We start from the raw sequence: 26472 nt of genomic DNA, 5'->3' as shown, positions 1-26472 counted from the left end.
GGTTTCTGGAATCCAAGTGGATTCAGGAATGAGGACAGGGAAGTATTACATGCTCGAAGACCAGTTGCCTGGCATGCAGTGGACACCAGGCCCACGGCAGGAGATGTGAATGGAGACTCTAACCCAAGTGCTCTTCACATCTAAAACAGCTTGTGCGAGGACAGGCTTTGACTTGGAGTTTATTTTCTAAAGAGTTCCAATAAGCCAAACCATGTTTTTGACAGGAAAATAGGGACAAAAGTTTGCTATTGAGAAGTTTCAGATGAGGGCCTTAGCTCTCACCTTCCTAGAAATTACAAAGAGAAATCAATGGCAGCTCTAGTTGCTAAAGGAAATCCTTTTTTTTCTCTTTGATTTTTTTATATTTTATTTCTGGGGTTTTCCCACTCAGAACTGGCTTTAAGCACACTGGAAATCCTCTTACAAATGAAACCCAACCAAAGCCTGCCAGACACCAACAACCCCGGAGAGATGATGGCAGGAAGATGGCAAAAGCAATGAGACCCACCTTCCCTGTGCCTACAGTACTCTCTGCTGCTAGCAGCTGGTGTTCGTGTGAGGGAGGTCTCAGTGGCCAGGCCTCCTTACCTGACGGCCTTTCAACCGGAATTAGTGATGCACAGTCTGCCCCGCCTACTTGTTTACTAGGTCACATCACCCCAAACCCACTTCATCCCTAGTTTCAATAAGGAAACCCTAGTATCACTTGGCCTCTCTCATGTTGGTAATACATGCTGACCAAACTACTCAGGAGTCACAGGAAGGGGAGGAATTTAATGGGATTATTTTAAAAACTTATTAGTACTTCCCCTCTGTCTGAAAGATACATTTAAAACTCAAACTGTGATGAGTCACACTGTGTATGCTCTGATGCTAAAGAACTGGTGAAAGAATCCAGGAAAGCATTTCCTATTTAGCAATGTATAAAGGAACAAACATAAATATTCTGAGAGAGATGCCTTGGGTAACCCTATTAGATTACAAACTTCTCTCTTTTGTTAGAAGCATAACTTCTCTTTCTGCCATTTGAAGATCCTTCCGCCCTAAGAAAAATTCAGGAAACCACCTTCCTAACTAGGGGCTGGTGATTAACATTACCTGGGGCTCCTCTGGAGACAATGTTGGTATCCGAGTGGGAGCGAGTATGGCTCTTCTTTGTTCCGTTGGTGATAGTGAGTGCCTGTCCCTCTGAGAAGCTGGACCTGCGAGGGACACTGGACAGCTGGCTCTGCCCACCTCCCTCTTGGTCCACTAGGGAAGAAGCAGCAGAAGCTGGCTTCTGGGAACTGCTGGAGGAGAACAAATTGGAGCTGCTGCTCTCAGCATTGCTGCTGTGACTCTGACAACTGGCGGTCCGGCCTCGGGAGTCCAGGTTGCCGATGGCCAAGTACTCGGGCCCCTCACTGGCATCACTTGGGGAATCATTCTGGCTGCTGACCCAGGATGATTCTAAGGGGCTGGTCAGAGTGCTGGAGCTCATCTCATTTGGAGTTGAAGGGGAATCCCTGGCTAATGCAGAGACTGGAAGCAGAGGGGCTTGGATGGTTTCATCCTTTGCTGGGGAAATGTGCCCTCTGCTTTCTTGAGGTTTCCGGGGAGGGCCAGAGAGAGAAAAGGAAGTAGATCTTCTTTCTAGGATATAAAAAGAAAGGGAAGGGAAAGGTGACCTGGAAGCCTTTGGTATATGTGAAGGGCTTCTCCACAACTAAGGTTCAAACTCCCTATCATTAATAGTGCTCAGAACACATGGCGTCACCTTAGAAAAGGTAAGTCATTTAAGGTGAGTAAAAAATTACTTAGAAGCAGCTAAGTCAAGAGAATGAGCTCTTGAGACAGTGACTTCATGGCTTATTAATATGCATTCCTCATCTAAAATGAGCAATAATAACATTTACCTCACAGGACTGTTTTGAGGATCAAATGAGATAATACATATAAACTGATTATAACAGAGCCCTGCACGTGGTAGGCATTCAATACACGTTGGCTATTATTATTGAAATGCATTCTTGGCAATGAAGATTAGAAACACAGGGGACTCTAAAACCACCTCTCTTTCCTCTGTTACTTTAACGATTCTACTGAATTACCTTAGGTTAGTTGCTATACACATTTTTAAGATCTCCACTATTAAGACATGAAGTTTGACAAACTACACCAACTCAAGGCTCTATCTAGACCCAGCTTGTGAGCACCCACAAAATCTTCTTCTTTCCAGTCGAGGAATACATGTCATAACTACCCTGTCCTGCTCCCATACCTGGGCCGTGGTTGGGTACGGATTGGTGGAGGCTAGAGAAGGACCCAAAATAGGAATGCTGAGCGGAGCTGGTTGGAGGAGTACATGTGGAACCAGGCAGAGCTGTCAGGCTCTGGCTCTTTGTCACCAGCAGTGGGCTCTCATGCTTTCTGGCAAACTAAAAAAAAAAAAAAAAAAGTGTCAGAGTCAAGGGTCAAGGATAAAGGTTCTCAGAGAGGCACTAAGCACTACGGAAACACTGGTAGAAGCTGGCCGTTGGTAGCAGGCTTGTACTGCTATGCACATGGAGTCAGAAGTCAGACCAGGGTTCAAATCCAGGTCCTATCACTTAAAAGCTATTTGCTCCAAACTCTGGGCAAGTGACTTATTTACTCTACCCTCAGTGGCCTCCTTTATAAAGTGAGATTAATGGCAACCTTAGAGAGTTGTGATGATTAAATGAGATGATGTATGAATTGTGCATAGCACCATGCCTGGCACATACATAGTATGGTAACTAAGACTAAACATTTTAAAACCAGGAAAGGTAGGGGATACCTCCTTAAAAGAAGTAGGGACTGTGATTCCATTCTAGCCGAGGCACTGATATTAGTGTTGGGGTAAGTGAACTAGAGAGTTAATAATAAGCAACATCAAGCAATAAAATTTTCCTTATGCATCAAAGACAAAAATGATCCAGTATAATGCTAGACCCTATTAGGTCTGATGCTATAAATCCGACTCCTGATTCAAAATCATCCCTCTTCTCCCAGTGCTTTAACAAGCCTGCCTTTAAGGAGGTGCTTACTCAAACTAAGGATTTTTAAAACAGTTTAAAAAAATAGACACCTCCCTTCTCAGACAGACCTAAACTTAGACTTTTTACTTCAATAGGTGCTTAACAGTACCTCCCCTTCTTTTCCAAGTGTTTTTGTTTGTTTGTTTGTTTGTTTGTTTTAATGAAAGCCTTTAAGTTTACAACTAAGTAAGGAAACATCTGGCTACAGAGGGTTGCATCCTGGGGAGGCCTAGGAGGCCAGCATAAACATAGATAATTCCTTTCCCCCTTTACCATGGACGCATCAATCTGGGCGAGCAGGCGGGGGTTGTTCTGTTCCACTGCTTCTAGGCACTGCAGCATGGCTGTGACGTGGGCATCGCTTAGCAGGAAAGCAGTATCTGGGGAGAGAGAAGCAACCAGTGAGAGAGCCAATAGGGAGTCCTTCAGCTTCCCTGTATGGCCCCGGGAGAAGCTCAGGAAAGGAGCGAGGGAAAAGGCAAACATGACTTGAGCAGAATCAGGCCACTGTGGAGAGAAGCGGGGCCAGTGACAAATAAAGTTCAGGAGAGGCTAAGTAATGTCTAGTATAGGAGAGAGGCCAGGACAAGAGGCTTCAAACTCAGAATGACCCAGATTTTAATCCTGGCTCTGGCCACGTTACCTAACCTTCTTGAACTCTACTTCCCTGATTGGAAAACAGGGATATTAATACCCAACTTTCAGGGCTGTTGTTAAAAGTATATGTATACAAAGTACGTAACAGTGACTGGAACATAGAAACTCTCAGTCAGTAGCAGTTGTTCTTATTGGTTTGTGTCGTACGGGAGTAGGGGAATACGTTTGTGTATTACATAGGAAGTGAGAGAGAAGACTGGCTACATGTTTCTTATTAGAATCTCTATGGCATCAAGTAAAATATGAGACCTTGGGAAAGAGTCTTTAAAGGAAGGGTAAAGTGGAAAACAATGAGGGAATCCATGCCACAATCCTGGCTAAGTGACCTCTGCCTACCTGTGTAGAACTTCCTGATATACTGTCTATCCCCAAGCAGAGGTCGGAGCTGAGCAGAGAGGCAGTGGCACTGCAGGCTATGCTGCAGCCACAGCTCTGCAATGACACGCTCATTCACGCCGTCAGTGCTGCTCTGGCCATTCTCGTGCAAGTTGATGAACTAGGAGGCAAAAAAGCACGAGTCAAACCATGTATACAGGTAAAAACACAGCAAGACTGAGGCCTGAAGACCTGAGAACTAAATTGAGACAGGTTAAAAGGAGGCAATCACAGGCATTTTTCCTCCAGCTAGCATCTACAGGTTACTGAGGAAGGAGAGGGACGGAAGGGATTAATGGCTCCGCTGCTGGATTGGGCCACTGGAGCGGGGCTAAGCAGTTAAAACCTAATAGGCAGTTCCTAGAGAAAAGAAAGCTCCTACATCTGTCTCTATGTGCTAACTCCAAAGAAGCATCTTTTCTGGGGTACTCAGAAGAAGGGTAAACTTGATCTTTTCCTTCTCGCACAGAGTCCTCTATTTCAGACGGCCTTCAGAAAAGGATGCAACAAAGACCTGGGGGAAAGAATCTAGAAAAATGCCACCAAAGAGAAACCTCTTTTGGCCTCTAGCCATAGCATTCTCTATTTGGAACCTCCTTCTGCTTGGCTGTTTCTGAAAGCCAGGTCTCAGGCCAGGGTCAGTGCAAAAAAAGGATGGATGGTCATTTCAAGCAGCTTCTAAGAGTAAATGACTATAGCAATATATTTTATAGAAGAAAATTAGAGGGGGGTTTGTTGGGGAAAGTGAGGACAAAAAATCTCCATAAAAAAATCATGGGACTCTGGCCTCTTCTTCATAAAAAAGGATAGTGTAAGACCTATCCTGTTATTTGGTTCCCTTACCATTTAAAAACAAGTTACTAACCCTAACCGGTTTGGCTCGGTGGATAGAGCGTCGGCCTGAAGACTGAAGGGTCCCAGGTTCGATTCTGGTCAAGGGCATGTACCTTGGTTGCAGGCACGTCCCCAGTGGGGAGGTGTGCAGGAGGCAGCTGATCGATGTTTCTCTCTCATCGATGTTTCTGACTCTCTATCCCTCTCCTTTCCTCTCTGTAAAAAAAATCAATAAAATATATTAAAAAACAAAAACAAAACAAGTTACTGCCCAGCCAGTGTGGCTCGGTGGTTGAGTGTTGACCTATGAACCAGGAGGTCATGGTTCAATTCCCGGTCAGGGCACATGCCAGGGTTGCAGACTCGGTTCCCAGTGGGGGTGGTGTGGGAGACAGCCGATCAATGATTCTCTCTCATTGATGTTTCTATCTCTCTCCCCCTCTCTGAAATCAATAAAAACACATTTAAAAAAATAAATTAAAACAAGTTACTTTTCCCAACATCATCTCAACAATGAATCTGGCAGTGGGTGGGATATACATGAAATAAGACTGGCCATGAATCAATAGGTATTGAAGATGGGTGCTGGATATTTTGGAGTTCATTACACTATTCTCTTTAATTTTGTATATATTTAATCTTTTCTATAAGAAAGAGTTAAATCAATAGATACATAAATTTGGCAGAGACTGATCTGGAACTAGCTGTGTAACTGTGGCAAAGTCATCTAACCTCCTCCGGCTTTGTTCCCCTGACTAGAAATCGGGGTTACTATGATGAGCTGAGAGGATAGAAGAGTAGAATGCTATGATGGTAGCCAAAGCTGATAGGAACATGTTTGGCTCCATTTGACACTGGCCTTCAGAAACCTCACATTTCTTTCTAATTGTTGTATCCTCATTTTCTTAAACAGTTATTAAAATTTCAGTCCCACTTTCCCCAACCACTTCAGGGAACTTCTTAACATATACCATATACCCTGGATTTTGAAAAGCTTCACTCTGGTCCCATATATGCGGATCTTTTGAAAACAACAAAACTTTTATACCCCTTCCCCAAATGAGAGAAAGTGGCCAGAACAATGGGTTTGCAAAGTTTATTTTTTAAAGCAAATAATCCTCCCCTTCAAATCAGTCCTGAAGGGATAATTTCCTCTCCTCGGTTATAAGAAACTCGACACACACCATCCTTCTATTCTAGGATTCTCCTCAAACAGAACATCAACAATGAAGCCTCGTGGTTACCTTCATCTCTTACCTTCTCCACATGAAGGGCTGAGTGGGGACTCAGCCAGCGGATATCTTTCACAAATTGCCAGTAATCAGTTTGGCGGCAACACACCTGCTGTGGGAACACACATGGTAAACAAATCACTACCATTCTGGACCAAATCTAGTTCTAGTGTTGACATTCAAAGAGAGATAAAAGCACAACCTTCCTGCCCTAACTGGTTTGGCTCAGTGGATAGAGCGTCAGCTTGCGGACTGAAGGGTCCCAGGTTTGATTCCGGTCAAGGGCATATACCTTGGTTGCAGGCACATCCCCAGTAGCGGGTGTGCAGGAGGCAGCTGATAGATGTTTCTCTCTCATCGATGTTTCTAACTCTCTGTCCCTCTCCCTTCCTCTCTGTAAAAAATCAATAAAATATATAATATTTTTTTAAAAAGCACAACCTTCCTTTGTCTCAACAGAAGTTCTCAGCAGCAATAAAAGGAATACATAAACATGTTCACCTTTTTAAAGGATAGCTGTTTAATTATTGTAATTGTTCTTTTGAACAAGTAATTTGTACATATGACATCGAAGGTTATATAATGAAAATAATCTGTTTTCTACCGTTATCTCTCCACCATTCAACAATAAGAAAACAAATCATTTGATTTTAAAAATGGGCCCAAAACCTTAATAGACACCTCACCAAAGAAAATATGCACATGGTAAATAAACACATGAAAAGATACACTACATCACATGTCACCAGGGAAATTAAACTAAAACAATACAATACTACTATATACCTATTAGAATGGTCAAAACCCAGGTCAGTGCCAACATCACATGCTGGCAAGGATTTAAAGCAAAAGAAACCCTTATTCACGGCTGGTCGCAATGCAAAATGTTAAAGCCACTCTGGAACACAGTTTGGTAATTTCTTGCAAAACTAAATGTACTCTTACCATATGGTCCAGTGATCACACTCCTTGTTATTTACCCAAAGGAGCTGAAAACTTATGTCCACATACAAACCTACACACAGATGTTTATAGCAGATGTATTCATAATTATTATAACCTGGAAGCAATAGAAATGTCCCTCAGTAAGCAATGGATAAATAAACGGTGGTGCTCTTGCATCTCGGCCATTGACATGCCATCCAGACTGAGGAAGACCCGAAAACTTCAGGGCCACATGAGCCACGGCCACAGCGGCATTGGCAAGCACAGGAAGCATGGGGGGTGGGGGGGGTGGAGCTGCGGTAATGCTGGTGGCTTGCATCATCACAGGATCAACTTCGACAAATATCACCCAGGTGACTTTGGGAAAATTGGTATGAGGCATTAGCACTTAAAGAGGAACCAGAGCTTCTGCCCAACTATCAACTTTGATAAACTGTGGACCCTGGTCAGTGAGCAGACACGGATAAATGCTGCCAAAAGCAAGACTGGAGCTGCTCCTTTCACTGATGTGGTGGGATCAGGCTACTACAAAGTTCTGGGGAAGGGAAAGCTCCCAAAGCAGCCTGTCAGTGTGAAGGCCAAGTTCTTCAGCAGAAGAGCTGAGGAGAAGACGAAGGGTGTTGGTGGGGCTTGTGTCCTGGTAGCTTGAAGCTACAGGGAGGGAAGTTCATTAAAATGTCCACAAGTACTTCTGTCTTCTGGACTGAGTGTAGGTCCTTTGGCATCTCTACTTCCCTACCTGTACTTCGAAAACCTCCCTAACAGGTTCTAGGAGTTAGGGTATCAAGGCCTGGGGAAGAAAGCATGCAAGAGATAGCACCAACACTTAGAGGCCTTTGGGCCATTACCTGACTTGAACATTTCATTTATAAAGTGAGAATGATACCTGCCGGTAAACTGTCTGTGTTTGTAAATAAGTATTACATAGTTGAAAGGCAAATAAATAAATAAATAAATAAATAGTGGTACATTCAGACAATGAAATGTTATTCAGCACTAAAAAAAAATGAGCTATCATGCCACAAAAAGACATGGAGGAAATTTAAATGCATGTCACTAAATGAAAGAATTCAATCTGAAAAGGCTACATACCTTATAATTTCAACTATATGACATTCTAGAAAAGGCAAAACACTATGGAAACAGTAAAAAGACAGTGGCTACCAGGTTTTGGAGTGGGGGTAGGATGGAGAGGATGAATAGGTGAAACACAGAGGACTTTTAGGGCAGTGAAACTACTCTATATGCCACTATAAGGGTAGTGACATGTCATTAAAAATTTGTCCAAACCATAGACTGTTTAAGACCAAGAGTGAACCCTAATGTAAACTGTGCACTCTGGATAATAATGATGTATCAATGCAGGTTCATCCGTTGTAACAAATGTGCCACTCTGGTGGGGAATGCTGAGAGTGGGAGAGGCTATACACAAGAGAAGGCAGGGAGTTTATGGGAAATCTCTGTACTTTCTGCTCAATTTGGCTAAGAACCTAAAACTGCTCTAAAAAATAAAGTCTATTAAAAAAAATGTTAGGTTCACTTAATAAACCACTTTTGGGGGGAAATCAGTAGAAAATAAAAATTGGCTAGTAAAAAGTAGATAAATTTAGGCATTCTCCACAAACTATAGGCCAAAATAAATTCCAGCTGAATAAAAGAGCTAAGTTAAAAGGAGGAAGAGGAGAAGGAGGAGGAGGAGGAGAACTTGAAGAAAAGGAAGAGGAGGTGGAGGAAGAAGAGAAGAAGAAGGAAGAGGAGGAAAAAAAAAACTCTATACATCTGTGCATGTTCAATCATGTGAACTAGATTTTCATTATATATTTGAATGAAAAAAGAAGAATATTGGATTTTTGAATTAAAAATGTCTTCAATGTATAAAAGCACAAGTATATATCAAAAAGGAAGAGATAGAGGCATACATTTTAAATTTCTGTAAATAAAATTTTAAATGAATGTTCAGTATTTTTATAATAGCAAAAGATATGAAATGTAAACAACTTGAACATTTATCAGTATGGTACTGATTAAAAAATTAGGGTAGTAGATTCACGCATGTAATATTATATACACATTAAAAATTATGCTGCCTGGCCAGCATGGCTCAGTGGTTGAGCATCGACCTATGAATCAGGAGGTCACTGTTTGATTCCTGGTCAGAGCACATGCCTGCATTGTGGGCTCAATCCCCAGTAGGGGGCATGCAGGAGGCAGGTGATCAATGATTCTTTCTCATCACTGATGTTTCGATCTCTCTCTCCCTGTCCCTTCCTCTCTGAAATCAATAAATTATATTGATTTGGTTTTTGCCCTATAGCCAAAGACTATTGAATAATTGCAATTTTAGATGTTTTGAATTAAAACAAAATGTTTGAGTGATATATCTTACCACTGTTTAATAAATCAATCAGCTAATGATTCAGATCATGAAGTATAAGAAGGTTTTTCCTATTATAAAAAAATGATATAGGCCTGGCTGGGTGGTTAGAGGTCTCACATAAATTATTTTTCTTTCTCTCTCCCCCTTCCTCCCTCCCCTTCACTCTCTCTCTCTCTAAAAAAAAAGAAGAAAAAAAAGAGAAAAATCAATAGAGAAAATATCCTTAGGGGCAGATTTAAAAAGAGTGTCAAAAGACAAACTAGGAAAAAAGTATTTATAACTCACATTACAGACAAAAGACTAATTTTCTTTTTTATTAAATTAAATGTATTGGGGGACATTGGTTAACACAGTATAAAAGTTTCAAGTGTATAATTCTATCATATATCATCTGTATTTTTCACAGCATGCTCACCACTAATTTTCTTTTTTCTTTTTTTTTGAGCATTTAATCACAGTCTTCTGCTTTAATAGCATTTCAAAGCACCCATCAAACCCAAAAGCAAAGGGGAAAAAAACACAATTTGTTCCTGAAAGCCCCGCAGGCAAGAGCTCTTGGAGCCACTGTTAAAGGTTTCGGGCCAAAACACCCGGAGATGCAGTGGAAGCCCGACTGGCACTCCCACGGGAGAGCGGAGCAAGGCCGTTTGGGAGGAATGAAAGGACCCTCCACTTTGGCCGATCCTTGGCTTCTCAGCCGCCTCCCACGTGCTTCCCGGGTCGCTAGAAACACATGGGTCCAACTCTCCCAAGGACCAGCCCAGATCAAGGTAAACAAAACAGCTTTAAAAATAGCTCTTCCTGGGCTGAAAGTCTCCACCGTCGCCCCTCGGGAGGAGAGATGCCGCATTTACCCAGCCCCGGGCACAAAGACAGTCCCAGTATCTCCGTTTCCCCGTTACAGAACCTCCTCAGCCCTTTTGCTCTTCGTTTTGCTCGGTTACCGAGCTAAAGCGTCACTACACACGTACGAAGGGGCAGAGGATGCGACCCCGTTCCCGCCTGGACCCCACCCGGCCCCTCCGCCATCTTCGGCAGCCGCCTGGGAAAAAAGGACCACTAATTTTCTTAATAAATATAGAGTTCCTAAAAATCTAAGGAAAATGGGGGGAAATAGAAAAAATTCACAGAAAAAAAAAATTGAAGGGCTCTTATAAACTCTTTCATAGTAAGAGAAACGTAACTTTTCACCAATTACATTGGCAATAGTTAGTTTAGTAACACCCTGTATTGGCAACAGTATAAAGAATTACTGGTAGATACTCATACATTGGTGAGGGTATAAACAGACATAACTTGCTAGAAGGTAATTTAGCAACAACTATCAAAACTGAAAAGCACATAGCCTTGCGAAAACTCGGGTGAACCTAAGAATGGTGGGCACGGGTTTGGTGGCTGGAGAGGCTGCATTGCTGTATTTTGACCAAGGTTATGAGGTGCCTGGTGTGCGGGAAGGACTGCGGAGCTGGTGGAGAAACAAACTCACAGACATCAACCTACAAAGAACTACCTGAACTACCTGACAGCCCCGTGTTATTCTGCTTTTGAAACCAACAGAATGAGAAATAAATTTGAAAGACTGGCTGTTCATCAACCAATTGCATTGCTCAGTGTAAAACTACATGAACTTCCAGCCCCTTCCTCGGGTCAGAAAAATGTCGTTGCTGCATAGAATGTGTAAACAATTCTGTAGCCCAGTTAGAGCATCAAGCGGTTCGAATTGAGAATCCAGAACTAATGTCACAGCATGGATGCAATGCCTGGGAAATATATAATGAAAATCTAGTTCACATGATTGAACATGCACAGAAAGAGCTCCAGAAGTTAAGGAAACATATTCAAGATTTAAATTGGCAGCAAAAGAACATGCAACTCACAGCTGGATCTAAATGAAGAGAAATGGAGTCAAATTGGGTATCCCTGGTCAGTAAGAATTATGAGATTGAAATGACTATTGTGCAGTTAGAAAATGAAGTCTTTCAAATAAAGCAGCAACATGGAGAGGCCAACAAAGAAAACATCCAACAAGACTTCTGGAAAGACAAATTAATTTGGTGGGTAGAAAGGAAGGCAAGTTGGGCTTTCACAGAAGGTCATGCACCTGAACTATGAAGGATAACAGCATCTTATGGGAATCACCAGTGGTTAAGTGTTTAGAAACCATAGAAAATTGACTATTATATTCTACTAGAGGCCCGGTGCACTAAATTCGTGCACGGGGTGGGGGGGATCCCCTCAGCCCAGCCTGCACCCTCTCCAATCAGGCCTAACCCAGCAGTCGGACATCCCTCTCACAATCCGGGACCGCTGGCTCCTAACTGCTCACCTTTCTGCCTGCCTGATTGCCCCTAACTGCCCCCCCTGCCAGCCTGATCACTCCTAACTGCCTCTGCCTGCTGGCCTCATCGCCCCCAACTGCCTCCCCTGCAGGCCTGGTTGCCCCCAACTGCCCCATCCCTCACTAACTCCCCAGCCGGCCTGGTCGCCCCACATAGCCTGCTGTTCAGTCGTTTGGTCGTCCCTCACTAACCCCCCTGCCGGCCTGGTCGCCCCACATAGCCTGCTGTTCAGTCGTTTGGTCGTCTCTCACTAACGCCCCTGCCGGCCTTGTCGCTCCATGCAGCCTGCTGTTCAGTCGTCCATCTGGTTGTTTCGGTCGTGACGGCCCCTGGCTTTTTATATATTAGGATTTGTATATGAACAAAACCACAAATTTCAACTTGGTGGTAAAAAAAAGAAAAGCACATGCCCTTTAGCCTAACAATTCTATGTCTAGGAATATAGTAAAGGACCAAGTGACCTATATACAAGGTTATTCACTGTAGCATTATTATTAATAGCAAATGACTGAAAGCAATTTGAATGTCCACTATCAGGAGACCGGTTAAATAAATTATGGTATACATATACAATGAAACATTACAAAATGACAGCTGTCAGAAAGAATGAAGCTCTTTAACAATTTTATTTATTTTTAATATACTGTTATTGATTTCAGAGAGGAAAGGAGAGGGAGAGAAAGATAGAAGCATCAATGATGACAGAGAATCATTGATCGGCTGCCTCCTGCACACACGCACTGGGGATTGAGCCTGCAACCTGGGCATGTGCCCTGACCAGGAATCAAACCATAATCTCCTGGTTCATAGGTCTATGCGCAACCGCTGAGCCATGCCAGTCGGATTAACTATTTTAAATAAATTATAAGATATATCACATGAGAAAAGCAAGGTACAGAATAGTGGTTATAGTGTCCTTTTATTTATGTGAAAAGTCAGGTGTAGCAAAGAAAATTATTCATATTTACTTTTATAAGCATAAAAATTCTCTGGAAGGAAACTGGTAAACAGTAGTTACCTATGGGATCAGAAGGAAACGAGACATTTTACTGGATATGGTTTTATACTTTTTGTTTTTTTAACCATATAAATGTGTTGTCCATTTAAAGAATTAAATATTGCCTGGCTGGTGCGGCTCTATGGTTGAGTGTCAGTCGACCCATGAACCAGAAAATCGCGGTTCAATTCTTGGTCAGGGCACATGCCTGGGTTTTCAGGCTCGATCCCTAGTGTGGGGTGTGCAGGAGGCAGTCAATCAATGATTCTCTCTCATCATTGATGTTTCTATCTCTCTCTCCCTTTCCCTTCTCTCTCTAAAATCAATAAAAATATACTTTAAAAAATAAATAAATAATAATTAAATATTTTAAAACAAGTTATGGAGTGATATATACAGTACAATCTTAATATTTTAAAAAGCACAGAAATATGGAGTGATATATACAGTACAATCTTAATATTTTAAAAAGCACAGAAATATGGAGTGATATATACAGTACAATCTTAATATTTTAAAAAGCATATAAATGCACAGAAAAAAATAATAAAATCTACCAAAATATTAAAGAGTGATTGTTATTTCTATGGGAGGACTAAAAGATAGCCTAGATGAAGGCTGTCAAGGAAAATGAGATTTTCTAAGAAAATGGTCATTTACAGCTTTCCTAAGGCCCTGATTAAAAAAATATGTAATACACATTCCATAACACATCCTTATGAAAGCACAAAAGAAATGACCCACATGAATCATTATACCCCTCCCCCTCTCCAAGGGCAAATAGCTTCTTGATGACGCAGCAGTCAAACCTTTGAAAGCCTTAGTCTTTAAGGAGGAAATGAAAGGGAAAAACAAGTCCTTGACACAGACTTCAATGTTTAGGTCTTTACAAGGCAGAACAGAGCAGTGGTGAAATGAAAATGAACCTCTGGTTTTTATTCTTCCCACTAGGGCCTATAGTGAGTGAGAGTGAGTGTGTGTGTGTGTGTGTGTGTGTATCATTTATTTGAGAATTTCTTTGACTTCCCTATTTCATCATGGCACATTTTCTCTTCCTGGCACAGATGGTAAAATTGTCCTGTAATATGGTTAACTGATTACTCTAGATGACATTGTAAAATTAGTAATAGAATCCTTTTGCTACCAAGACACAGGTACTTTAGCTACTAGAAGGCAGGGCCACTAATCTGGTAGCTATTCTGGGAAACTTGTACTGAGTTTTGTAAAAGATATTGGCATGATTCCCAAGTATCTAACTTGGAATACTGAGTAGCTGGCAATGCCACAAATTAGTATTAAAAATACCAGGAGGAAGGGCAAACTCATGGGAGAATGTAAGTTTGTTTTGGGTCATACTGTGCTTAGCCTGTAGGACAATCAGCCAGATAATATATAGCCGACAGCTAGTCTTGTAGACCTGGAGTTCAGCAAAGATGTGTGAGCCTAAACAATGCAAGTGGATAAGACTGCTTCAGGAAAATGAACAAAATAAGAAGAGATAAGGACATAAGACAGAACCCCATTAAAAGCTAAAATCCAAGAGGAAGAGATTCCAGGGAAAGAAACTAAGAAGGAGTGGTCACAGAAGTCAGAGGTCTCCACGACATAATAAAATAATAATGCCTGATGATGGTCAATAGTGAAGAACATAAGACAGCGCTCAAAGGAGAAATATGTTAATTGGATTTGATAACATGGATGTCATTTTTACTTAAATTTTAGTACCAAGATCATCAGTGGTAAGGGAAGAAGGCAGATTGCAGTGGGTTAACTTATTTGTTTTGTAAATTCCAATGTTCATAATTATTTTTGCCATAGGACTACAAGACAGTTAACTTGAAAGTTAAAAAAAAAAGGAACATTTATTAATTACCTCCTATGTGCCGTGAACTTCAGTAGGCAAATTTGTATGCTTTTACATTTAATCTTGCCATCAAATGTTATGATATAAATAACATTATTCTAATTTTTACAGATGACAAAAGCAATTACCTAATAGTTAAGACTAATAATTTCTCGTGTTTTTCTAATGCTTTTCATGTATTATCTCATTTAATGCTCACAACAATCCTATGAGGTGGGTACCAGTGTTATTTCATCATTTTATAAATGAGGAAACAGAGGCACAGAGAGTTATATAACTTACCGCATAGTGGTAAAGCTGAGATTAAAATATGAGAAGTCTGACTCAAAAGTCTATAATTATAACTATGATGTCATTTTTCCCCCCAAGGACCTGAGCAATGAGTCTGGATGTAAAATCCAGGTTCTGACTAATTCTAAAGACTTTTGTCAGATTGCTATACAATGTTGCCTCCAGATTCCTAGAATGGTGTTTTAATAATGAAGATCATTAAGAACAATGCTTTAAAGGATAAGAAAAATTCCCATCTTTAAAACTAATTAAAACAGAAAGCCTCATTTTCAGAACTTACTCTGAATAAAGAAAATCTAACCTAAGCCAACTTTCCCACTAAATTATAAAAATCCAATAGGGCCCTAGCTGGTTTGGCTCAGTGGACAGAGCATCGGCCTGCAGACTGAAGGGTCCCAGGTTCGATTCCAGTCAAGGGCACATGTCTAGGATGTGGGCTTGATCCCCAGTATGGGGCATGCAGGAGGCAGCCAATCAATGATTCCCTTTCATCATTGATGTTTCTATCTCTCTCTCCCCTCTTCCTTCCTCTCTGAAATCAATAAAAATATTTTTTAAAATAAAAAAATAAAAATCTAATAGGAACATTGGTTTAAAGATATTGTTAGAGGTAATATACACAGACTTTTAGAAGGGAGGGTAGCAAAGTAAATCCTATCAACTATAAATATCTTAATATCAATTCACTGATTAGATCTTTTCCAATGTGACTGCTAGTTGAGAATAAATTCTGATTAAAAAAAAAAAAAAAAAGGTAACCCTGGCTCAGGGGAAAGAGCTCCAGGGAAAAATACTGGGCTCTGATAGGAAAGAGCATGAGTATTTGGGAATACACAATTATGCACATATTTGTGAGGCTTGATTTTTATTTTTTTATTTTTATAAAGACTTTTTTATTGGGCCCTGGCTGGGTAGCTCAGTTGGTTAGAGTGTTGTCCTGATACGTCAAGGTTGCAGGTTCGATCCCAGAGACAACCAATGAATGCATAAATAAGTGGAACAACACATCAATGTTTCTCTCTCTCTCAAGTCAATAAATTAAAAAAATGTTTTTTAAATAAATAAATTTTTTTTTATTTGATTTACAGAGAGAAAGGAAGGGAGAGAGAGAAACATCCACATGGAAGCAAAACATCTCTCGGCTGCCTTCTGCACGCCCCCTATTAGGGGTAGAGCCTGCAACACAGGCATGTGCCCTGACCAGGAATCAAACAGGCAACTTTTCGGTGGATGGGAGGACACCCAACCAACTGAGCCACACTGGCCAGGACAAGGTTTGATACTTAAAAAGTAGAAGGATACCAGACCAATGAATCACTTGACAAATTTATCCAGACCAAACCTTACTTAAAACACTGCAAATGAAGTAACTGCCAAAGATAAGCAAAAACCATTAAATATTAGCTTCCACTCATTTTCAATACTCACAGTTTATTAGAATGTTTACGGATATTAAGGAAAATAAACTCAACATCAAAAAGTTTATATTTTTAAAAGTAAGCTATAATTACAACTACTACTCATAAGTATCAACCAGTTGTCTACAAAATGATATTCATAGGACATTCTAAAAATGACAATAGTCAATAAATATTTCTCAGATGTGTCCTAGGATAACCCTAAGAGGAAAGTCCCAATGACTGTCCTGACCCTATTCCTCGTCATCATATTGTACAGTCCTTCCCTCAAGGGCTCACAGACTAGAGACCATCATCTTCTCCCTGCCAACAACTTAATGCAACTGTTTCTTTCCAACAACTAATTCACCCAATTGGACAAAAAAGAAGGTCTCCGTACCTTGTCATGGATGAGCCCATGATAGAGGATGCTCTGCATGTCCCTGCAAAGCCGTTCCAGGCCACCATACTTGGACCAGACGTTGGGGCTGTTGGCTGACACCAAACCCTCCACAGTAGTCTTCAAATTACCCAGCAACTGCCAGTGCTCCCTCCTGCAAGAGCATCAACGATACCAATGGTTAGTTAACTTGCTATACCTAATGCTGATCACATCAAAGAAGGTCTAAGGCAAGGAACCTTCTGTCCCACATCCTATCATTCTCTCCCCTATTAATTTTTTACTTGGTCATAAGATCCAATTCTGAGAGGATTGAAGATGTAAAGAACACTAAGATTTTAAAAAAGGAACAACTCACATTTACATGGCATATTATGCTTTGAAGGTGACCTTCACCCACTATCATTCAATCCTCACAAAAGTAGCCGATAACCTATGATTCTGGGAGTATGACCCATCAAGATCCTCTTCTGGATCATGGACAATATATAAAGAGATGTGGACATTTGCTCAACACCAGATATCTTGTGCCAAACAAAAAAGCAGGAAAAAAAAAAGACTTTATATTTCCAGCACTAAATACACATACCTAGATACAAATATTATGGGTAAGTACATAAATTGCCCGTGATTTTTTTAAAATATGTTTTTATTAATTTCAGAGATAGGATGGGTTAGAGAAAGGAAGGGAGAGAAAGAGAAACATCAATGATGATAGAGAATCATTGATCAGCTGCCTCCTGCACACCCACTACTGGAGATTGAGCCCGCAACCTGGGCACATGCCCTGACCAGTAATAGAACCCTGACCTCCTGGTTCATGGGTTGATACTCAATTACTAAGCCACATGGGCCGGGCTGCCCATGATTTTTCCCCTGTGATTTTTAAAGCTAAAATTGAGATAAAAATGTTTTAAGTTTGCACTGAGCCATTTTGGGACATGCCCCCAAATCAGTCAACTATTCTCACATGCCAGGGCTGTGGGCTCAATCCCCTGTAGGGGGTGTGCAGGAGGCAGTTGATCAATGATTCTCTCTCATCATTGATGTTTCTCTCTCTCTCCCTTCCCTCTCCCTCTCCATTCCTCTCTGAAATCAATAAAAATATATATTTTTTTTAAAAAGAAATAAAGCACTTTAGTGGAAAAGTTTAAAAATCGATGCCAGATGATCTTCAAGGTTCCTCTTAAATCCCCAACATTTTCTCAACAGAGTTTCCAACCCATAAAAACTCAAAATCAACTGCAATTGAATGAAAAAAGTTGGATGCACGGAAACAAACTGGATAAGAAAATCATAAGAAGATGAGGCGTCAAATTCCTTCTTTTGGGTCCCCAATTGTTATGCTGGGCACTTTACCTTACCCCTTAATCTCTTTTTAGCATATGACTCTTTCCTCTTTTTAAGAACAGTACTAAGAATGGTAATAATTTCTTGAAGGAATTTTTTTACCATAACTATTTACATTATTTAAATATCTACAGGTCTGGGAGGATCCTGAATTGGAATTCTTTCTACCAGTACTCAAAATGAACCTCTCTTACACATTTTTGTACATTTTCTGAGCATCTTTAAAAAGTAGATGGGTACAGTAAAGGCAGACATATAAAATAAAATGAATGAAGTTCGATATGGTATATGAGTATCATCTAGAGAGAAAAACCCAGATGGATCTCGCTCTGGTCTTCTGATCTGAAAGCCTTGAGATGAAGAATTTATTCAAACTGAGAGACACCGGGCTTTCTTAATCTTATACCATTAAACATTTGAGTCACCAGACTCCCATGTTCTATTTCTTTCTCCACCCCCATTTTTATTGAGATATAATTGACGTATAAATTTATATTAGTTTCAGCACAAAATAATGATTTGACATATGTAAATATTGCAAACTGATTACTACAATAAGTTTAGTAAATATCACCTCACATAGTTGTAATTTTTTATGAGAATTTTAAGACAATCTGTTAGCAACTTTCAAATAAAAATACGGTACTGTTAACTATAGTCACCATGCTGTATATTACATCCTCAGAACTTATTTATTATTTTTTCTTTTTTTCCCCCCCTCTCCTCAGAACTCATTTATCTTATGACTGTACCTGTGGACCACCTTTACCCATTTTCCCCATCCCTCCACCCCCACCTCTGGCAAGGAACAATCTGTTCTCTGTTGCTATGAGTTTGGGTTTTTCAGATTCACATATAAGTGAGATCATACAGTATTTGTCTTTTACTGTCTGACTTATTTCACTTAGCATAATGCCCTCAAGGTCCATCCATGCTGTTGCAAACGGCAAGATTTTCTTCTTTATGGCTTAATAATATTCCATGGTATGTATGTATCAATATCACTTTTACTTTTGTTGTTGTTGTTGTTGTTAATCCTCACCCAAGGATATTTTTCCAATGACTTTTAGAGAGAGTGGAAGGGAGGAGGGGACACACAGAGAGAGAAACATCAATGTGAGAGAGACACATCAATTGGATGACTCCCGCACAGGCCTCAACAGGGGCTGGGGATCGAACCTGCAACCGAGGTATATGCCCTTGACCAAAATTGAACCTGGGGCCCTTCAGTCCAAGGGCGGACACTCTACCCACTGAGTCAATCTAGCTAGGGCTATCACATTTACTTTATCCATTGATCTGTCAGTGGGCACATAGGTTGCTTCCACATCTTGGCTATTGTAAATAATGCTTCAATTGCCCTGACCGGTTTGGCTCAGTGGATAGAGCGTCAGCCTGAAGACTCAAGGGTCCCAGGTTCGATTCCGGTCAAGGGCATGTACCTTGGTTGCGGGCACATACCCAGTAGGGAGTGTGCAGGAGGCAGCTGATCGATGTTTAGAAATCAATAAAATATATTTAAAAATAAATAAATAAATAAATAAATAAATAAATAAACAAACACAGGGGTGCAGATATCTTTTTTTTAAATCAATGCATATCTTGAGATAGTGATTTGTTATCTTTAGCTGTATACCCAGAAGGAGAATTGCTGGATCATATAGTTATATTTTAAATATTTGGGGAATCTCCATACTTTTTCCATTGTGGCTGCACCAATTTATAATCCCACCAGTGGTGCACAAGAATCCCCTTTTCTCCACATCCTCACCAACACTTGTTATCTCTTGTCTTTTTGATGCTAGCCCTTCTAACAGGTGTGAGGTGACATCTCATTGTGTGTGTTTTTTAAATATGTTTTTATTGGTTTGAAAGAGAGAGAGAGAGAGAGAGAGAGAGAGAGACATCGATTGGCTACCTTCCATAAGCCCCCTACTGGGGATCAAGCCTGCAACCCAGCCAAGTACCCTGACTGGGTATCAAACTGGTGTCCTCTCAGTGCATGGTATGACACTCATCCAACTGAGCCACCCCAGCCAGGGCTCATTGTGGTTTTGATATGCATTTCCCTGGTGATCGGTGATAAGGAAAACTTTTCATGTACCTATTTGCAATTTCCCTGTTCTATTTCTATACCAACTCTGAGAGATATCTCAAGATAACTAAGATGTACACAGGACTGAGGTGGTCATAAAAATGTCATTTATGATTGTACTGTGAGAAACTGCGATTACAGAGGCCAACTGACTGCCAACTTTCACTTAGGTGACTCTCCATCTCCTATGCTTCCTCAGAGCTAATCTGACCAGTTCTGACTGATACAGTTTTTACATTCCAACAAGTTACAATCAAGTCTTACAGGCCTGATAGCCAGTCTGGTTCCTCAAGTTACTATACATATCGTGTTCTGATTCATTCTATATTGATCTTACAAGCTTAACTGTCAAAGAACATCATGATAAATCCTGAAAGCAGACACCAAGTACCTTATCATCCTAGGACTTAGATTCCAAAATGATGCAAAGAGCACTGAAATCCTAGAAACCTTGAGCATTCAGATCTACTGACAACTTCTCTGGACAAAACTAAAGAATGTTTTTTCCCCACAATAAAGTGTCCCTAAGATACCAAAGCTACAAAAGAATGTGCCTCTTGCTCTAAGATACACCAAAACATTTATATTTGGTGCACGCTCACGTAGAAGAAAAGTAAACCTAAAAAAAATTTTTTTTTAATATAGCTAGTCTGTTTAGTGTTTTTACCTTTTTAGGGTCCTTTAATCTAATTATATAGTTATCATTTTCAGAGTTGAAATACTAAATTCAATTGAAGCCCATACACAGTGGTTGAATTAATCCATTTATACCTGAATCTAACATGCAAATAAGCAGATCACCAAGATAAATCAAATACCCCTCCCCATTTGTTAACTACAGTAATTTCCTAGGTTAAACCCATTTGATAGTAATTCTTTGGATGGTATCACCCTGTATTCACATGTAACCTTTATCTGGGCACAGGTCAGGACTTTGAAGTTATTAGGTTCAAAGCACCCGTAGCAGAGACACTTCTGCAAATACACAGAGTGTTCTCCTTTATTCATCATAAATTAAAAGCAGTCTTTCTAGGCTGCTCACCCTGTGCTAAGGAAGAACCAGGCCTAAATGACAAGGGCCAGCATAATCCATCTCTCCCTGAATCATTTTCATTAACAAACAGTAAAGCCAATCTCAGAATAAAGTCCTACCTGTTTTCTTTTGGGAGGATTTTGACTACATTCCTCCTTTAAAGAGGAACAGGAATTGCTTAAGCAACTCAAATAAGGATATTCAAGGAAAAACAGTTTTCCTAAATGCCAACTCAGTCTTAAGGGTGCCAAATCACAATCAGCAGTGACACTCAAGGTAGAAACAAAGAAGTTATAAGCAAATGTTATTTTTTAAAGTGTTACACTAAATAAGTAAAATAAATAGTAAATAAGCAATTATGATGCAATTTTATTTTATTTTTAAATATATTTTATTGGTTTTTTATAGAGAGGAAGGGAGAGGGATAGAGAGTTTGAAACATCAATGAGAGAGAAACATCGATCAGCTGCCTCCTGCACACCCCCTCCTGGGGATGTGCCCACAACCAAGGTACATGCCCTTGACCAGAATCGAACCTGGGACCCTTCATTCCGCAGGCCGACACTCTATCCACCGAGCCAAACCGGTTAGGGCAGTATGATGCAATTTTAAAGTGAGCCTCAATCCAAGAAATATATATTGGCTTATCTTCAATCCCCAATGCTCTTTTTCATGGTAAAAGGAAATAGCTTCAACTTATTGGCATAGTCCCTCCACAGTGTGTCATTTATGTGAAATGAATAGTGGTATCTACCTGAGATCAGAGTTGAAAATCAGGTTGACTCAAATCAGGTCATGATTTGACCCCTGGAATGTGAGGACAGCTATGTGACATCATCTGATGGAATATCACGAAACCATTAAAATTTGTGGTTAGGAAGTTTCCAAGCTAATAACAGTAAGCTAAAGTATAAAAAGCAGACTATAACATTATTATGCTATTTGTGATCTCAGCATAAAAATAAGAAATATATGTTAATAGTGGTTACTTTTGATTATATGAGGGAAAATAGAGAAAAGTTGTTTAGGCCTTCCTTGAGGCTATCAATTAATGAAAGATTAGTAATCTGAACAAAGTTAGTAAACAAGAAGCTGAAAAGTATCATGAGGATTTTTTTTAAATAATCAAGGGCATCTTGTGCTGAAAGATTGTGGTGAGGCAAGCACCTGGGACTTTTAATGCCAGAAAGTACTTCCTGGAAAGAAGTAATGGGTTCCTTCTTAAAGTACAGAAAAACATGATTAAGTAAAATAATTATTGGTAACACTGAGGTGGCAATTTTCTTCTTGTCTGGCTCCATATTTTCTGTTTTTAATTATATAGTATTAACCTTGTAGAATATGTAGTTAAGTATTTATGATGTTTTAAAAACAAACAATATGCTTATAGAAAAAAACACACTTGACTCTATTATAAGTCTCCACTCTGGTGCACCTAGACAGTGATGGCGAACCTATGACACGCGTGTCACAGGTGACACGCAAAGTCATTTTTTTGGTTGATTTTTCTTTGTTAAATGGCATTTAAATATATAAAATACATATCAAAAATATAAATCTTTGTTTTACTATGGTTGCAAATATCAAAAAATTTCTATATGTGACACGGCACCAGAGTTAAGTTAGGGTTTTTCAAAATGCTGACACGCCGAGTTCAAAAGGTTCACCATCACTGACCTAGGAAAACCTAATCGCTGGCCAGTCCCATCCCTTTATGCCTGACAGCAGAATCTCAATGTCCAGGAGAGAACAGCAGTACTTGGAGGCATGCTTTGTAACTTCCTACCTATTCAAAAAATGTCTCACCAATCACACTAAATTTGAATAATATCAAATTTATTGAATTTCAACAATGAGCAGGTTTAACAAAAGTAAAATCCCTTATGTTAGAAACCTAACCACCAATGGTGTACCAACTCCTTACCTTGTCCCCAATCTAAATACCAACTTTCCTGCTAAGTAAGCATGCTATAGTTGTTTCCTGAAAAATTCAGATTTACATCTATAGCAGCATTGTTCAATTAGATTTTCTGTGATGCTGGAAATGTTCTATATCTGTGTTGTCCAATATGGCAGCCACTAGCCACTGTGACCATTAAGCACTTGAAATCTGAGTAGTGTGACTAAAGAACTGAAATTTTCAATTGTATTTAATTTTAATTAATCTAAACTTAAGTAACTATGTGGCTAGTGGCTATCACACTGGACAGAGCTGTTCTATGGCCACCCAGATAGGTTGGTGAAACTTAACGAAGATTACAAAACAAAACAAAATCCATTTAGTGGAAGAAGTAATAAAGCAGCTATAAAAAGCAGAAACAGCTGTGGGGAGGGTAGATACTGAAAAACTTCAGCTCTGGGTCCCTGCTGTCAGCTGATACACCTCCCCTTCCTGGGTTCTGACAATAGCATTTGTCCCCCTGCAAAAAAACTTCAGGAGAGTGTTTCTGTGGGCTCTTTTTGTATTAATAACTGGACTAGCAGTATGGATTGCTCAAAAGTCATGTAATCATCCTACTTTGCTGCCAGTGCTGTATAGACTGTCAACTCCCAGCATGGTCAATGAATAGGGACAAAAGAGGCCCTTTCCTTCCATGGCAACAGTACAGGGGCACCTGTCCAACTATGAGACATGACCAAATCATTACCACTTTCATTCCTTGAACAAATATTACTGAACACCAATTATATGTCAGGCACTATGCTAGGCTTATTATGGTGGTGAAAGAGGAATCCCCATCTCTCACGGAATTCAGAATGCAATGGGGGAAATGGGCACTTGCATAAAATGCTATGAAGTGAGAAATGCTATAATAAGAGAGATGAAAAAGGACAGGTAGGGCATGCCTTCCAAAGGAACATTATTTAAAGGATGACTAAGAGATCTCCAGGCGAAGAAGGAGGTATTACAGGGAATGTAGAGGAGCAACACTGAGAATGGTGAGGAAGGAGATGTGACAGCGAGTAAATGCATAGCTTTATAATTGGGAACTTCATAGGGACTAAAGTCCAGACTGAATACTAGGGAAGGAGTTTTGACTATTTTATATTTTTAATGAGAAACCACTGAACATTTCTGAGCAAATCACTTTTGTAACTTTGCTTCTGAAAAATTAAGCTGGTAGCAGTGTGGAGGCTGTCTGGAATTGGGGGGACTGAGTTTAGATTGGGAGATTAGTTAAGAGGCTACTGAGATAATCCACAGTGACAGATAATAAGGATCTTCAGTGAATATTTTATTTATATCTGTCCAGAATTCATGTCCCTTTCTTTTAGTAACAGGTCCCTAATTTTCCATAGGGAAATCACACCTCTGCCACTTAGTCTGGTCCATGAAGTTCTAAGGAAGTATCACACTTCCCTGGACCCAGGGTTGGGCACATTGTTTAGTTCTGACTCAGCTGCATATCCCATACCCTGAAACAGGAACGTAAGTCATGTCCATCCAAAAAGAGTCAGTCCAGAATTTTTGCTTTTGCTATACGTATTGAGACTGCATTCTTTATTTATTTATTTTAGTTGGGATTGCTGAAGTTCAATTTGCTAAGGGTTGCCCTGTAGAAAAGTCTGCCTGAGAATGAAGCCAACATACCAGAATAAAGGCCACATAGATAGGGACAAATTTTTGTTTAAGCACACACCTACATTTGGTCATTCCGGAAACATTACCACTCTCTGTTTTGTTTTGTTTTGTTTTCATTAATATAAGCCAATATATTTGGAAACAGAGAAAAAAATAAAGCTTCAAGATAAAAATCGGGAACAGAATTCAGAGGACTTGGTGACTGCTTGGATATGGAAAATGAAGAGGGAAGAATCAAATTTCACTCTGAGGCTTCTGGCTTGGTTGATTGAGTGGAAAATTCTATTAACTAAGATAGAGAACTGAAGAGGAAAAGGTTTTGGTCAATGGAATGAGTTCAGTTTGGAGACACAATCTAGATCACTGCACCAGGAAAACTGCACATGTAGCTAGCTGGGTTCCAAACTCAGAAATAGGCTGTATAGGCCAACGCAGTCTAGGGTAACAAAGCAATGCTAGAAGAACCATTCCTTTACCTGTTTAGTACTTTCACCGGAAAATCTCCAAAAAACAAAACACCCAAAAACTGGCATTTAGGAAACCCTAGGGAAAATGAAATATCATCCCTAAGCACTACAGCATTCTGCTAGAGTGATAACCAGCTAAGTGGAAAACAACAGGGGACAGAACTACACTCCAGGGATGAAGTTAAAAGCTAGGCCAACACCCCAGTCCTCAGGGTGCCCAACTGAGATAGAGGATATATATACCATTGCAAACAGCACCAAAAGAACACGCACGCACACACACCTTGCTTCAAGAAAACTGGGGAGGGGACAGAAGTAGTCATTTTTTTGCACTTAGTATATACCAGGCACTCTGTGAGGAACCTTATGCACATTATCTTATAGAATCTTCACAACTTACCAGTCAGGAAGGCATCATTCTTCCTACTCAGACAGGATGAACCAAATTAAGCAGTAGAACAAGGATTCAAATGCAGGCTATAAAAACGATTCTATCTGTCTATAAAGCTTATGCACATTTCACTACAACAACTGCTTTCAGAAAATATATTGAAAAGTTGTATTTTTAAAAAATTATGCCATCTCACCAAGATTTTTTTGTGAATCAGGTGTTTTACTGGCCATAGATAGGTTTGGTTTGCACTAAACCAACCACAATGCCTCAATTCTCAGGCACAAGGCATGCATTTATCAGTTGTCTCTCTAGAGCAGCGGTTCTCAAACTGTGGGTCGCGACCCCTTTGGGGGTTGAACGACCCTTTCACAGGGGTCGCCTAAGACCATCGGAAAACACATATATAATTACATATTGTTTTTTGTGATTAATCACTATGCTTTAATTATGTTCAATTTGTAACAATGATATTGGGGGTCACCACAACATGAGGAACTGTATTAAAGGGTCTCGGCAAAAAAAAAAAAAAAAGGGGGTCGCAGCATTAGGAAGGTTGAGAACCACTGCTCTAGAGCTAAGGAGGCCATCGATGCCATGAAGCCTCACTAAACAACACATTCTGAGTTAACAACCACCAACAGAGAACAGGCTATAGCCACAATATAAGTGGCTTTATGGGGACAATCCCACTGCTGAAATGAAGTCTTGACTAGAGTTCCTTGGTTGAGAGTCAAGCATGGATGAACAAACAAAACAGAAAAAGACTCATAGACATAGAGAACAAACCCAGGGCTGCCTGATGGG

At 40.1% G+C, this 26472-nt stretch overlaps 1 protein-coding gene and 2 pseudogenes across 10 annotated transcripts in view; 2 read left to right on the top strand and 1 right to left on the bottom strand.

Moving 5' to 3' along the window:
* RUBCN (RUN domain and cysteine-rich domain containing, Beclin 1-interacting protein) overlaps nucleotides 1-26472 on the bottom strand; it is a 62505-nt gene that overhangs the window by 22659 nt on the left and 13374 nt on the right. For 6 of the 10 annotated variants that reach the window (XM_005873151.2, XM_005873146.2, XM_005873149.2 and 3 more), the window contains exons 2-7: nucleotides 16747-16900; nucleotides 6162-6248; nucleotides 4032-4191; nucleotides 3312-3418; nucleotides 2261-2417; nucleotides 1099-1632 (exon numbers count right to left, since the gene is read on the bottom strand). In XM_005873151.2, coding sequence (XP_005873213.1) covers nucleotides 1099-1632; nucleotides 2261-2417; nucleotides 3312-3418; nucleotides 4032-4191; nucleotides 6162-6248; nucleotides 16747-16785 — 1084 coding nt within the window. In that variant the 5' untranslated portion in view covers nucleotides 16786-16900. The remainder of the gene's footprint in view (nucleotides 1-1098; nucleotides 1633-2260; nucleotides 2418-3311; nucleotides 3419-4031; nucleotides 4192-6161; nucleotides 6249-16746; nucleotides 16901-26472) is intronic. The other 4 variants (XM_005873147.2, XM_014545283.1, XM_014545282.1 and 1 more) reach the window with 1 other exon arrangement.
* LOC102242666 lies at nucleotides 7272-7772 on the top strand (annotated as a pseudogene).
* Nucleotides 10832-11570, top strand: LOC102263022 (annotated as a pseudogene).

This window comes from Myotis brandtii, unplaced genomic scaffold (genome assembly GCF_000412655.1).
Source record: "Myotis brandtii unplaced genomic scaffold, ASM41265v1 scaffold4, whole genome shotgun sequence".
Classification (NCBI taxonomy): Eukaryota; Metazoa; Chordata; class Mammalia; order Chiroptera; family Vespertilionidae; genus Myotis; species Myotis brandtii.
This window is presented reverse-complemented; position numbering and strand designations above follow the sequence as displayed.